At 43.7% G+C, this 14,617-nt stretch overlaps 2 protein-coding genes across 10 annotated transcripts in view; one reads left to right on the top strand and one right to left on the bottom strand.

Moving 5' to 3' along the window:
* The window catches only part of NEK1 (NIMA related kinase 1), a 71,833-nt gene extending 66,917 nt beyond the window's left edge, over nt 1–4,916 (bottom strand). The window contains exons 1-5 of one of the 3 annotated variants that reach the window (XM_061584097.1): nt 4,652–4,916; nt 2,383–2,475; nt 1,684–1,831; nt 1,482–1,578; nt 763–860 (exon numbers count right to left, since the gene is read on the bottom strand). In XM_061584097.1, the coding sequence (XP_061440081.1) occupies nt 763–860; nt 1,482–1,578; nt 1,684–1,800 (312 nt within the window). In that variant the 5' untranslated portion in view covers nt 1,801–1,831; nt 2,383–2,475; nt 4,652–4,916. The remainder of the gene's footprint in view (nt 1–762; nt 861–1,481; nt 1,579–1,683; nt 1,832–2,382; nt 2,476–4,651) is intronic. The other 2 variants (XM_061584096.1, XM_061584098.1) reach the window with 2 other exon arrangements.
* A 118-nt stretch (nt 4,917–5,034) lies between these two features.
* The window catches only part of CLCN3 (chloride voltage-gated channel 3), a 76,724-nt gene continuing 67,141 nt past the window's right edge, over nt 5,035–14,617 (top strand). For 2 of the 7 annotated variants that reach the window (XM_061584109.1, XM_061584099.1), the window contains exon 1: nt 5,035–5,243. The gene's annotated coding sequence lies outside the window, so the exon portion shown is untranslated. Of the gene's footprint in view, nt 5,244–6,390; nt 6,567–6,586; nt 6,868–7,242; nt 7,314–14,617 lie in introns of those variants that run through there. The other 5 variants (XM_061584103.1, XM_061584104.1, XM_061584102.1 and 2 more) reach the window with 5 other exon arrangements.

Raw genomic sequence — 14,617 nt, 5'->3', positions numbered from 1 at the left:
CTGAGATTTGCTTACACACTGTAAATGATATGTCATCCCAAGCCCCAAGCACAGAACAGGGGGTTGTGCCTAAAAAGAGGTCCACATATATTGACTAGCTTTGGTAGCAAACTTAAATTTTGTGCTCACCCTTCTTGCACTTCTGCAAGGAGTGAGGTTATGTGTCTGACTTTGCCCTGTACCTCCAAAACTCCTTGCAAAGCCAGAAACTATTTCTATTCCTCTGTCCAGCTCCAAATGCCGTGCCTTGGAAGCTCACTGTGAAAACAGAAATCCTCAGCTGTACTCCTAAGCTTGCAGCTGGAGAACAAGTAGAAAACCATCTCCACAGTTCTGCTGTGCCTCTGAAGCTCACTGAGCACCTCAGAAGGAACAATCTCAAACCCAAGCTTGATAGGAAGCTTGGGTCTTGTCCTTGTTATGCTGCACTTTTGTTGTCCTTGGAATTATATTCTGTCCCCTCCCAGCTCCATGATGGGAAGGAAGGCTGGAGCTACTCATAGTTGCCAGAGAGGGTGGAACATTCACTATGGGGAGCATAGGAAACGGAGCTGTGGCTTCCCATTCCTGAATTTACACTGCATTTCAGAGGCGAAGCTTAAGGTCACGATTAAGACCCTACCTCCTTGGGGAAGGGTTCTTGCAATCACATAATTTTCGCTGGCCACTAAAGCAAGCCATTATTTGTAGACAAACACAGAATTTTTATCAGAGCTAGAATATCTATAGTTATCAAGCAACAGAAGTCTCAAATCCTCTTACCTGGTCTTCTGAAAACAAGACACCTTTCTGTGCATTAATTTTTTTAAAAAGGTCTCCTCCTTCACAATAATCCATCACTATGTAAAGACAGCCACCTTCTGAAAATAAATACATAGACAAGTTCACATGACAAGTGTCCATTTATACTTCATGCTGTAACACACTGGCTGGTTCCTTAATTCTTGTTTAGTTATCATTGCTGTATATTTTTGAACTCATATGGATGACATGGAAGACTTGCTGCCTGATCCTAATTATGTTTATTAGAACGTTATACTGATCAACGTGACTGACTTCTAAGTACAGACAGACAAATTAGTCTATTTCTGTACCATCTTAATTTTGCATGTGTTCATTTATAAGTCTTTTCCACCCCATTTCCATTTTTTGGTACTTTTTTGTGTTGAGAACTATACTGGAAGATGTACAACATCCAACAGATAATTATGTTCTGATTTGTACAATAGTCTAAGAGATGCAAATTAGGTCAATTTGCTAAAAAGATGGACCTAATGAAATTCTCCTTCATCCCTATTTCTAAGCAAACACACACAGACATGCAGTATTAAATAAGAAATACGGGATAGAAAAACTGAAGTTGTAATGCAGTCAACAAAGAGCATAAACTAACAACCTCACTGATCCAGCCACTTCAGTCCAGTTAACATTTTTATATGGCCACATGTTATTTTAGATGTCAAGCTATTTTTAAACCTAACCTTCAAACGATTCTCTGTACAGCACAATATTTGGATGTTTCATGTTTGCTAATACTGCAACTTCTCTCCTTGATTCTTCTCTCTCTTTATTTGACATCTGAAAAAAAAAGCATTGTTTTTTAAGAATATAAATATAATTAATAATATATAAATAAATATAATGAATAATGTTATAAAGAGAAAGAAAATCTAAGAAACTCACCTTGGATATATTGATCTCCTTGATAACATATTGTTTGCCATTTTCCTTTGCTTTAACTAGAATTGCTTTTCCAAAAGAGCCTTCACCAATCTTTTGTACCTTAATATATTTGTCCATGGTATTTTTCTAAGGCATCCTTATGCTTGGGCTAGGGAGAAAAAGTAAAATTTTTAACCGAATAACCAAGTTGCTGTTTTTGTATCTGTCAGATCAACTTATGAATTGCAAGCCAGTTTCTAAAGCCCTTGTCTTTCTAAATGCCATCAACATTCTCTGTAGAAACAGTAGTAACACAGGAAAGAAGCAAAGTAAGAAGAATACCAACAAACATACCGAAAAAATGTAATTCTCCATCTCTGGTGATGCAGTCCTGATTGCAGGTGTTGCCACCACTCACCATGCTCAGAGGACCATGTTACCAAATTCTTCCAAGCTATGCAGAAAGTGGATTGGACTGTGAAAGACCAACCCAAATTGTGTCTGCATTTTTACAAATGTGTAGGGCAGTACAGTATCTCAGAAAGGAGGTCAGGTCTCCTGCTTCCTTAGTGCATTCACTGTAAGTGCCCAATTTCCCTGCTTTTTAATGTTTGATAGAAATATCTGTTGGCTATAGGCACGTTCTTAAACCGCAAGGTTTTTTTTGCCAGTTAGTGAATCTGGAACTTAGCGATATAGTCTAACCCTATGCATGCTTACCTGAAAGTAGATCCCACTGGGTTAAGTGAAGGTTTTTCCCAAGTCAGGATTAAAGTCTTATTTGAGACAGAGTCCCGCTGCATTCATTGAAACCTACGTACAAGTAAACATATTTAAGATTACACTCTTAAAATAATAACCCAAATTGATTTTGGTAAGGCATCATAGCAGAGCTTAAGCTAGCTATGACCCATTAAGCTAGTTAGGACCCATTTCAACTTGGGGAACTTTGCTCAGTGGGTGGGTGCCCTTGAAGATAACTGTCACCAAGATATAGACAAGGAGAATGTGACCCTGTGGATTCCTCTGGAACTCTCAGCAACTTTCAGTAGCATTGTCCATCATATATTTTTTGAGTGCCTGACTAGGCTGGAAGTTGGAGGCATCCCCTTTGCGGTGGCTCTGCTCCTACCAGACTGGTCAAGTACCAGAAGGTGGTATGGGAAGAGTTCTGCTCTACCTCATGGAAATTCTCCTCTGGGGCGCCACAAGTCTCAATCTAGGTGCTGATGCTATTTAAAACATCTACATGAAATTGCTGGCTAATGTCAGGGACCTGGGAGACAAGCCTGGTGTAATTAATAAGCAGATGGCACCCTGCATAACTTTATTAATTTCTTCTTTTTGTCTAAACTAGGTGGAAAGGGAGAAATCCTTAAACAAGTGGCGTAGCATGATAGCCAGCTAGATGAAGGTTAGCAAAACAAAAATCCACATTAGATATGCTGGTGGCACAAAAATCATTCGAATTTTTGAGATGGGATGATGCCTACTCTGGATGGGTTATATTGCCACTGATTATAAAGTTTACAATTTGTCCATCCACCTAGACATCATGGCACTTTTGGGTGTTCAGATAATGACAATACATAGGAACACATTTTACAACTTCATTCACCACAACAATGGCACCATATATTAAGTGATAAAAGTCTTGGCCACTGTCCTACACGTCTTGATCATCTCCACATTAATTAATGTAGTGCATTCTACATGGGCCTGCCCTGCCTAGACTTAGAGGAAATTTCAGCTAGTCCACAACATGGCTGCCCACTCACTGGCTACTATGACCATAAGGGGGCATAGTTTTCAATTTTGAAAGACGTGTACTGGTTACTAGTTAGTTCCTAGGTACAATGAAACATATCTTTTTGATCTTTATAATCCCTACACAGTCTGGCAGCCCAGTTCCATACATCAGGGATGGGGAACCTGTGATCCTCAGTGGTACAGTACATACTTTACGTGCATAGAGCCCCGAGTTCAATCCCTGGTATTTCTAAGCACAGCTGGGAAATATTCCCATCTTAAACCCTGGAAAGCCTCCGCCAGTCGGTATTGATAATACTGAACTAGATGGTCCAATAGTATGACCATATAAAGCAGTTTCCTGTGTTATAGAATGGTGAGGGATGATGGCAGCTATAGTTCCAACAGCACCTGGATGGCCACAGGTCTCCATCACTGCTGTATATGTACCTCTTATTCAGAATAAGTTCCACTATGTTCAGTGGGGCTTACTTCCAGATAAGTATGCAGAAGATTACAGCCATAATGGTTAGTACAGAACATGCTCCATTTTTGTGCTTTGAGTAGTTTAAATTTACTGCTTTGTAAGCCACCATTAAAAACCAGTTTGGCTAAAATTTAGAAAATTAATCAATAGGAAGTTTGTAGTGACAGGCAAGCCACCTCTCACAGGTATTTCAGAGAAACATGCTTAAATACAAGCCACCCTAGATTGTACTTAATTATAACTTACTCAGTACAATGTAAACTTACTCAGTACAATGTAGAGTGGCTTGTATTTAGCAAATTTTAATTTCTCTGAAATGCTTGACTTTCTTATCACAGTAAAGCTCCATTGATTTAATTTTCTAAAATATTAAAGGCATGGCAACACCCATTATGTAAATCATTCTTGATAAGGATGCTAAAGAGTGGAAAAAGAAAGGCTCCTATCCCCCCAGTCTCCGTTGAGGGGGTGATGTGACTTTTTTAGTTCGCCTTTGTTAACTGACTTTCAGGCCATGAGAGCTACTCCGCAGTAATCGCCCTGCATCTAAAGACTGACTTGGTCAGCATGCTCTAATAAGCCTCTGCACAGAAGCGCCCCAGGAGGAAAGGAGCGCAGCCTTTTCTTTTACACCTAAGGTACCTTTGAGTGACTAGGGGGAACCTTCCCCTTCTCAAAACTACCACTGCGGTCCTGGCCTTGACACGCCCATTGTTTTAAAAAAGCAGCAAGGCACAAAGCGAGGTAACTTACGAGGCAACAGCCGCAACACCAAGCACGGGAAACAAGGCGAAGCTAGGCATGACTTCTGCTACAAACCAACATGAAAAGAACACTTGCGCTGCTCCTGCTCCTGCTCCTCCTGCCGCCGTCGCCGCCGCCGCCGCCGCCTCCAGCAAGGGCCAGATGGCCTCTTATAGCTTCTCCCCTCGACCCCCAATCTCTTTGATATATCCACCTCACCCTTTTTCCAGCAGCTCCAACCAAACCCAAGCTTCGCTCCCACCCCCTTCGCGTTGCTATAGGACAGTGACATAAAACTCCGCCTGCCATTGGGTGAAGTCGGGAGCTGGAAGTTCGGATGCACCACAGAGAGAGTACTATCAGCGCTTGCTTATAGCTTCACCTTGGTAACGCGGAGGTCACGTGACCCAAGTTCCAAGTGGGGGAGGGAGGTGAGTGTGTCCTGGAGGAGGGTGAAAGTCAATGCACGTGGCTCCCGCTTCTACTATTATTGTGCGTGGGACTTACTTTAGCGTGTTCTATGTCCGACTCGAGCATCTGTAAAGACAGGGAGGATGGTGGACCATGATACACGGAAGGTGTGTACGGAATTTCTGCACGCGTAAGCATTTTTCATCTACCTATTTATGCAAGTATGCGGCCTAATTATTTGTTTTTATTATTGCATTTATATCCCACTTTTTCTCCCCTCGTTGCTTTCTCCCCGTTTAAGTTTGATACCTAAAATGTTCTAATACAATTTTAAAAAGTCTTTTACTGCCTATGCGTGTGCTTACTCAGATGATTAACTAATTTCCCTTACACTTACCCCTGATATTTTTCTCCTGTTCATACGATGCATGTTTAACATTTCTAAAGTCACTGCTTGATAGGCCTAAAGAATCTTCCTTTTTTTTTATAGAGGTTAATAACCTAGGACTAAAAGACTGTATATTGCCAATAACAATGTTTCCTTTAATCGCCTGAGAAAATTCCCGAGACTGTAATCCTATACGCTCATTATTGCGAGTAAACTCCCATTTAAACCAGTTATATTTGCTTCTGAGGAAGTGTGCATTTGGTTGGTAGTAAGGATGCAGTCGCCCAGCAGTAAGTTCCATTGGACTTATTGCGGGTTATTTCTGAGTAGACAATAATATTACTGTTGCGTTAGTGGGTACTCCGAACTATACTTAAAAACCGTGCACGCGGTTTTCCGGTTTTTTAAATATACAGTGATGTATATACTTGCAATACAAATGTTTATGATTTCCGATTGTACTAAACAAACAACTCCAGCCTTTCCAAGCATCATCCTTCAGACGATCTAGGCGTTAAGACTGATGCTTTCAGAGCAAGATGTCGCGGGAACCTCCAGCTTTACTTATAGCACCTGCCAATCTACCGCTGGGCAAAACTCTTTAAGCAGAATAATAAGAAAAACGCTGCTGTTGTAACCGTCAGTACTGTTCCCTATGCCTTGTCCCCAAAACACAAGGCAGTGCTGGAGGCATGGTACTTTGTTTATGTCAGATCTCTGTATAGCCAAGGTTAAGAGAGCAGTGAGCATCACCAACTACTTCCACTATCTTTGATACAATTTCGTGTTGGGCAGAGATGGGCACGGCGATTAAAGCGCATGCGCGACACTGAAAAGCGCCTGCCGTGCGCTTATCTATTAGGATTTCCGTTCTGGTAGCAGGGCTTTCGGCTGCGCCTGCGCGGCGTAGGACTTTTTATCTTGCAGTTGAAGGGTGGGGTTCCGTCATGCTAGCGCCGAATTGGAGAGGGTTGATTGGCTGGCTGAGTCTGACCTCGAGGAGTGAGCTTGTGCTGACTCTACGAACTCGCTCCCTGCTTAGGACCCAGTTGCTCCGTCCGGCCCAGCAGGAGGAGGATGTGCGAGCTCTTCTCTGGGGATCACCAGCCGGCGCTACATGGCCAGGTAGGGCGGATTTCGGCTGAGGCGCTTGAGTCGGCACAGCGGGGACGGTATTATTCACTGGCATAGCCACAGCACTTGAGTGACGGGTAAACCAAAATAGGCGAGAGAGACGCGGCTTGCAGCTGGAACTGTCGCCAGCATCGTTCTCGCCTCACAAACTCGTCTGGCTGCAAGTGGGTGGTGTGGTGTGAGGTGGAGGAGCGTCCGTGTTTCAGAGTGTGGCGGCTACGAAACGTGTATGGCGGTGCTGGAGGCTTTCGGGGCGAGTCGGAACCTAGAGGACCAAGGATCTGCAGAGATGGTCTGTGCTTCACTTTTCGCTTTCTAGTGGAGGGAAATGAGCCGATACCTATAACTCATCTTCTGCCTTTCTCTTATGGGAGGCTTCTCTCCTTCCGTGAAAAAAGCAGTGTATTGTCGTGTCCTGCTGTTATCGACCCAAGGTATCGGTGGGGGCGGCCTTCTTGGTCTTGTTCAACAATTCTCTCCTGTTTCCATGGCTGGTCTTTTGGAATCCCTTACATTGCTTAAGGTTGTAATCCTGGGCAGACTTCACTGTAAACTCTATTCACCACCGTGGGGTTTCCTTCGAAGTAAATAAGCATAGCACTGTGCTATATAATGCTGAAGTTGCTGCTGCATATACACGGTGTAAGCTATGTTATTTCATTGACAGATTTCCAGCACAGTCCTATACGTGCCTACTCGCAAGTGAGTCCAGTAGAGTTCAGTGAGGCTTATGTCCAGGTAAATCCACATAGGATTGTAGCCTTAATATGTGGTAATTATGTACTGCTTAACAGTGACTGTCATTAACATTAGTGGTAGAAAAATATGCTTACATAGTCCTAAAGTTCAGTAGCTACTGCCTTCCTAAGTATCCCTAAGTCAGCCTTGTCCCAGCCTGCTGCTGTTCAAATGTTTTGGACTATAACTCACATCAGGGCTGATGAGACTTATGATTCAAAACATCTGGACAGCAGTAGGTTGGGAAAAAAGGTAAAGGTGTCCCTGCACTTGAAGTGCGAGTCGTTTCCAACTCTTAGGGTGACATCTTGCAATGTTTACTAGGCAGACCATATATATGGGGTGGGATTGCCAGTTCCGTCCCCGGCCTTTCTTTACCCCCCAGCATATGCCGGGTACTCATTTTACTGACCACGGATGGATGGAAGGCTGAATGGACCTCAACCCCTTTTACCGGAGATTCGACTTCCTCCTTTCGTTGCAATCAAAAAGGCTGCTCTAAAGTGTTTCACTCACTTTCTTAATGAGTGACATCTACTATTGACTAATTTTTTTATTTTTGATTGGAAACCAAGCTTCTTTTTTTGTTGTAAGTGCTTCAGGCCTACCCAAATGGGTAGTAAACTAGCAGTAAACTAGTCTCTGACTAGTCAAACTAGCAGTAAATGTCTCTACAAGGCAGGTTGCCCAAGAATGCATAGAGCATTAATTCAGGATCCTGTAACTGCGAGGATTACCACTAATGTAATGGGACTACTTCCACACACATGCTAAATCTGTTCTAGGGGTTCCCCCAATCATTTGGAGCAGATTTGGGGAGGGTACAGAGCTTGCGGGGAGGAGGAGGAGGAAAGTACCATTGTGGTAACAGTAATCCTTGTGCTTAGAGGACAGATTAGTAGAATACCACCTTTAGATCCTCTCTTCTGAGCTCTCTGCAGATTGTAGAAAGCTCCGTGGCCATATTGAGGTTTGGAACAGGCCAAAGTTTCTTCCTCATCCACAGCTCTGTATGATACAAGAGCTGATCACTCCCTGCAGAGGAGAGATGGGTAGCTCTTTGTTGCACGGATGCACTGAGTTTTAGAACAGGCAGAAGCAGATGAAGAGACTTGTGCATACTGCTTTTACTTTTCCAAAGTCATATGATACTATGATTCATTTATGAGCTTCTCTATCCCTTTCTGCATCCATCACAAATTGCTTGTCCTTACTTTTAAATCTACCCATGGCCTTGTCCCACCCACAACATACTTTAGTCTTTTTTTTCATATTCATTTTGTTGATCTCCCAGTTCTATCAGTGAGGAGACCGGACCCTGTTCCCTTTAATGAACCTGCTCTACTGTCTCCCTGAACATGTTTGTGATGCCATCTCTCCCCCTTCAAGGTTGTTCTCAGACCAACCTTTTTCCAGTGGCCTTTGGCTTGTTCTCTTAATCCTAATACATAAGCTTTAAGTAACAGCACCATTTGCCCAAATTTTTCCCTTACTGCCCTTGTTTGTTCCTTTTTCTGAGTTCCTGCTGTCTGCTTTAGGTTATAAGGACCTTTGGGGCAGCAGTATCTGCACCCTACGTAACTCTGCAAGGCACCATCTACACTTACGGCTTAGTATAAATAATAATGGGGATCCCCTTCCCCATGTTCTCTTGCACACTCAGAGGAGAGGGGGAAGACTCACAAACAAATAATGGCTGGGTACTTCTACTTGATAGTTTTATATATTTGGGATTAAGGAGGTTCTAGCAGCTGTAAATTATTGTGATGAGCTTTGTTGATTTTAATTTTAAAAACTTACTCCCCTTTTCCCGCAAATGAAATACACGTTAAGCAACCACCCAAATCAACATTAGAATAATAGAATTGTAGAGTTGAAAGGGGCCTATAAGGCCATCGAGTCCAGCCCCCTGCTCAGTGCAGGAATCCAAATTAAAGCATACCCGACAGGTGGCTGTCCAACTGCCTCTTGAATGCCTCCAATGTTGGAGAGCCCACCACCTCCCTAGGTCATTGGCTCCATTGTTGTATCACTATAACAGGACATTTTTCCTGATGTTCCGTTGAAATTTGGCTTGCTGCAACTTGAACCCATTATTCCATGTTTAGTACTCTGGGACGATCGAGAAGAGATCCTGGCCCTCCTCTGTGTGACAATATTTCAAGTACTTGGAAGAGGGCTATCATATCTCCCCTCAGTCTTCCCTTCTAAAGGCTAAACATCTGCATCTGTGTTAGAATTGCTTGTTAATATGTTTTTTAAATAATGTTTTGAACCCTTTTTGAAGATGTTTTTAACATTGTTTTGTTTTAATGTATTTTAAGATCTGTTTTTATGATGTTTTAAAGTGTTTTTAGCGCTTCTGTTTACTTCCCTGGGCTTCTGCTGGAAGGAAGGGCGGGATATAAATCAAATAATAAATAAATAAAATAAACAAACATGCCTAGTTCTTTCCGTCTCTCCTCATAGGGCTTTGTTTCTAGTTCCCTGATCATCTTGGTGGCCCTTCTCTGAACCTGTTCCAATTTGTCTGCATCCTTCTTAAAGTGCAGTGTCCAGAACTGGACGCAGTGCTCAAGATGAGGCCTAACCAGTGCCGACTAGAAGGAAAGCAATACTTCATGCAATTTGGAAACAATAATTCTATTAATGCAGCCTAAAATAGAATTTCCCATTTTTGCAGCCACATCACGCTGTTGGCTCATATTCAGCTTGTGATCAACGACAATCCCAAGATCCTTCTAGCATGTAGTATTGGTGAGCCATGTATCCCCCATTTTATAACTGTGCATTTGTTTCTTTTTTCCAGGTGTAGACCTTCTCACTATCACTACTAAATTTCATTCTGTTTTCAGTCCAATGCCCAGCCTATCAAGATCCCTTTGAATTTTGTTTCTGTCTTTCACGGTATTAGCTATCCCTCCCAAATTTTGTATCATCTGCAAATTTGATAAGCATTTCCTGCACCTCCTCATCCAAGTCATTAATAAAAATGTTGAAGAGGATTGGGCCCATGACTGAGCCCTGTGGTACCCTGCTCGTTACCTCCTCCCAATTTGGGGAGGAGCCATTGATAAGTACTTTTTGAGTATGGTTCTTTAGCCAGCTGTGGATCCACCTGATAGTTGTTCCATCCAGCCCACATTAACCTAGCTTGCTAATCAGAATATCATGGGACGCTCTGTCAAAAGCTTTGCTGAAGTCGAGATATATTACGGGCACAGCATCCCCACAGTCTACAAGGGAGGTTACTCGATCAAAACCTGAGATAAGATTAGTCTGGCAGGATTTGTTCTTGATAAATCTTATGTTGGCTTTTAGTAATCACTGCATTGTTTTCAAGGTGCTTCCAGACTGACGGTTTATAGTCTGCTCCAGAATTTTCCTAGGGATTGATGTCAAGCTGACAGGTCTGTAGTTCCCAGGTTCCTTTTTTTTTTTTTTTTTGCACTGTTTAAAGATAGGGACAACATTAGCCCTCCTCCAGTCCTGTGGCACTTCATCCATCCTGCACAATTTCAGAAAGATAATCAACAGTGGTTCCTAGAGTTCTTCAGCCAGTTCCTTCAATACTCTAGGATGCAGTTCATCAGGCCCTGCAGATTTAAACTCATTCAAACTGATTAGGTATTCCTTGAGCGTTTGTCTGTTAGCTTCAGGCTGTGATCCTGCCCCTTCAATTTCATGTTTCCAGGAGGGTCATAGACCCTCTTTTGGGAGGAGACTGAGCCAAAGTAGGAATTCAGCACTTCTGCCTTTTTGTTTGTCATCTGTTATCATTTTGCCATCTTCATTGAGTAGCTGTACCACCGTTTTTTTTCTGTCTTTTACTATGAATGTACCTGAAGAAAGCTTTTTTGTTGGTTTTAGCATCTCTCACTAACTTCAGCTAATTCTCAGCTTTAGCCTTCCTGATACCATCCCTGCAGTTCCATGCTACCTGTCTGTACTCGTCGTGGCCTGGTCTTCCTTCCTCTTCCTGTACAGTAGGGCCCCACTCATACGGCAGGTTAGGTTCCAGACCCCTGCCGGAAAGCGAAAACCACCAGAAAGTGGATCAGCTGTAGCGCGGGGCACTGGAACCTAACCTGCTGATTGCGCCCGAGGAGGAGGAGATCAGATCTTTCCCTCCTCCGGCGCAATCAGCTCGAGCGGGGGAGTCTGATCATGCCAGAAGAGGAGAAGATCAGCTGTAGCACACTACAGCTGACCTTCCCCTCCTCCGGTGCAATCAACTGGAGTGCGGGGAGTTCCAACCCACCCTCCAGCTGATCGCCCTGCTGGCGCCGTATTAGCGGAACGCCAAAAAGTGGGGTGCCGAGAAGCGGGACCCTATTGTATGTGTCCTTTTTTGCTTTCAAGTAATCTCTAAGCTTTTTGAGAAGCCACATTGACTTCTTCTGCTGTCTTCCACCTTTTTTCCCTGATGCATTTGTATGCCATTGTGTCGTTAGTGTTTCCTTTTTTTAGTAACTCTTACCCATCTTGGACTCTCTTTCTCATTAGGGTCACTTGTCATGGAACCTTGCTTACCATTGTTCTGAATTTATTAAAATCGGCTTTCCTGAAGTCCAGGGTACACATATGGCTACTCTCAGCTTTTGCTTCCTGGAAAATCAAGAACTCATATATAACGTGGTCACTTTCCCCCAGAGTTTCATAACTGCCACTTTATCAACCAAGTTATCTCTATTGGTTAGAATCAAGTCAAGGATAGCTGGTCATCTAGTTGCTGCTTCCACTTTCTGCAGGAGAACGTTATCTCCAACACAAGTCAGGAATTTTTTGAAGGGGCTGTGTTTGGCAAAATTTGTCTCCCAGCAGATATCAGGGTAATTGAAGTACCTCACTACCACTACATCATGTAGCTTCGAAACATCGGCACCTTGCTTTTCAAAAGTTTCATCCTTTCTTCTCCTTGGTCAGTAATAGACTCCAACCACCACGTTCCTTTTATTCCTTGCCCCATTTATTTTAATCCAGATACTCGGTGGAGCTACCAAGCTCATGCTCCTGTATTTCTGTGCAGGGATATATATTTTTAACATACAATGTGACTCTACCTCCCTTTCTATTCCTTCTGTTCTTTTTTAACAAGTTATATCCTTCAATTGCTGTATTCTGGTCGTGGAAGTCATCCCACCAAGTTTCAGTTATACCTATCAAGTCATTACTCTTCTGTATTAATAGTTCAAGTTCATCCTATTTGTTTCCCATACTATGGGCATAAGTATACAGACTTCAAAGACCATGTGATTTATGGCCTGGCTTTCTTCCTACATTTTTATGAAAAGTATTATTGAGCCCCGTTAGAGCCATTCCCTCAGATCCTCTTACTGTGCACAAGCCTTTGTTAGTCATAACCGCCAAGTTTGTCTCCTTCCCCCTTAGGATTCAGTTTAAAGCTCTCCTGATGAAGTTCTCCGTGCTGTGGCCAAACATATTCTTCCCAATCCTTGTGAGGTATAACCCATCACTTGCCAGCAAGCCATCTTTCAGAAAGCGTAGCCATGGTCCCAGAATCCAAATCTCTTGCATCGGCACCACCTTTGTAGCCTGTCATTCACCTGGAGTATTTTTCTTCCCCTTTCTACTCCTGTTCTAAGTACTGGAAAGATGGATGAGAATTTTTCTGGGTCCCAGAGACCTTGAGTTTCCTTCCCAGAGCTTCAAAGTCTGATGTGATTTCTTCATAGCTCCACATGGCAGTATCATTCATTCCCACATGGACGAGAAGAAAGGGATATCTGTCAGTGGACTTTGAGCGATGGCAACCCTTCTGTCACATCTCTAATCCATTCTCCAGAGAAACAGAACACCTGCTGAGTCCCTGGATCTTCTTGGCATACTTGGATTTCAATCCCACACAGTAGGGAGTCTCCTCCTCTTCTCTTCTTCTTGTTGTGGGGCATTGTGTCTTTGCCTGTGCTTGACTGAGCTTCAGCCTCTTGCTTGCTGTCTTGTGGGGCCCCTGTAATTCTTCCCCTGCAGGCTAGTGTTATCTTCAAGTACCTGGAAGCAGTTCCATAGTTCCACCGGTCTTCTACACCTAATTGCCACCCTTTTCCATGGAGTTTCCTCCACTTTGTGGGTGCTCTCCACAACAATCTCCTCTTCTGCTTCAACATGCTGCTGTTCTCCCACCTCCTGTACTTCTCTTTACTGTTGTTGTTCCAGCATTCTATCTAAGAACTCTTCATCTTCTCCTGTACTCTTCAGTGTGGTCACCTGCCATTCCAGGCCCCTCACTTTTTCTTCCAGCAGCGCCACCAGCTTGCACTTATGTGTACACAATGTTGTTCTCAGGCAAGAAAACAAACATCACACACATCTTGCAGATCACTAGAGTGTCCTTCCTCTCTAGTCTTGGCTGTGTTTTGTTTCTTTTTTTGACTTGTATTGGAATGACCTATGTTTTTTTGTCTTCTCCTTCAGGCTTAATAGGAGAGTCCCACTGGTATGTGGTGCACTGTGCAAGAAAAAAAAATTAGGGAACTCCCCTTGACTGTCTCTGCCAAACTCCTGTTAGCACTCCCTGTTTGCTCACTCTGTTAGCTCTCTCTCTCAGAGCTGGCTCACATATATCCTCTGGACCAGCTGAAATAGCCCCCTCTGCTCAGTTAGGAGTCAGGAAACAAAATGAAAACTCTCAGCATACAGAGCTGCTCCTAGTTGCACTCAGCTATCAGGCTACGCCCCTTCAGCCAGCAGTTACCAGGCCGTGCCCCTTCTGATCAAGCTGCTATCGAGCCCTTCAGAGCTGTCTTTGTCTTTGTCTCTTCCTCCCTACACCACCTCTGCCAAACTCTTGTTAGATTGCTCTAAGTTGGGTGTGGCTGAACAGGTCCTGGAGTGGTGCTTGGACAAAGTGGTGGCAAATTAGATGAAACAGAGTCCTGACAAGACTGAGACCTTAAGGCTAGCTGGCTCCTAGATCTGGGAATTGGGTAGGATGTGTCTTCTGAACAGCTCCCTGCGCTACAGCTGATTGCGCACTACAGCTGATCAGCTGGAGCGGGGGGAGCTCCAGCCGCCGCACTCCAGCTGACAGCGATCAGCTGGTCGCATGCTGGAGCTCCCCGTGCTACAGCTGATGGCCCCGCTGGCGCCACTGTATTAGCAGAATGCTGAAAAGTGGGGTGCCGAAAAGCGGGGCCCTACTATACTTAATGTGCTGTGTTTGGGACTGCCCTTAAAGCTGGCTTGGAAGCTGTATGCAGAATGCAGTGGCTGGACTTGTGCATGGGATGGCATAGCCCAACCATATTTCACTAATTCTGCCACTGAGCCAAATGTAAGGTGTT

The sequence above is a fragment of the Rhineura floridana genome, chromosome 9 (assembly GCF_030035675.1).
Source record: "Rhineura floridana isolate rRhiFlo1 chromosome 9, rRhiFlo1.hap2, whole genome shotgun sequence".
In the NCBI taxonomy this organism is placed as follows: domain Eukaryota; kingdom Metazoa; phylum Chordata; class Lepidosauria; order Squamata; family Rhineuridae; genus Rhineura; species Rhineura floridana.
This window is presented reverse-complemented; position numbering and strand designations above follow the sequence as displayed.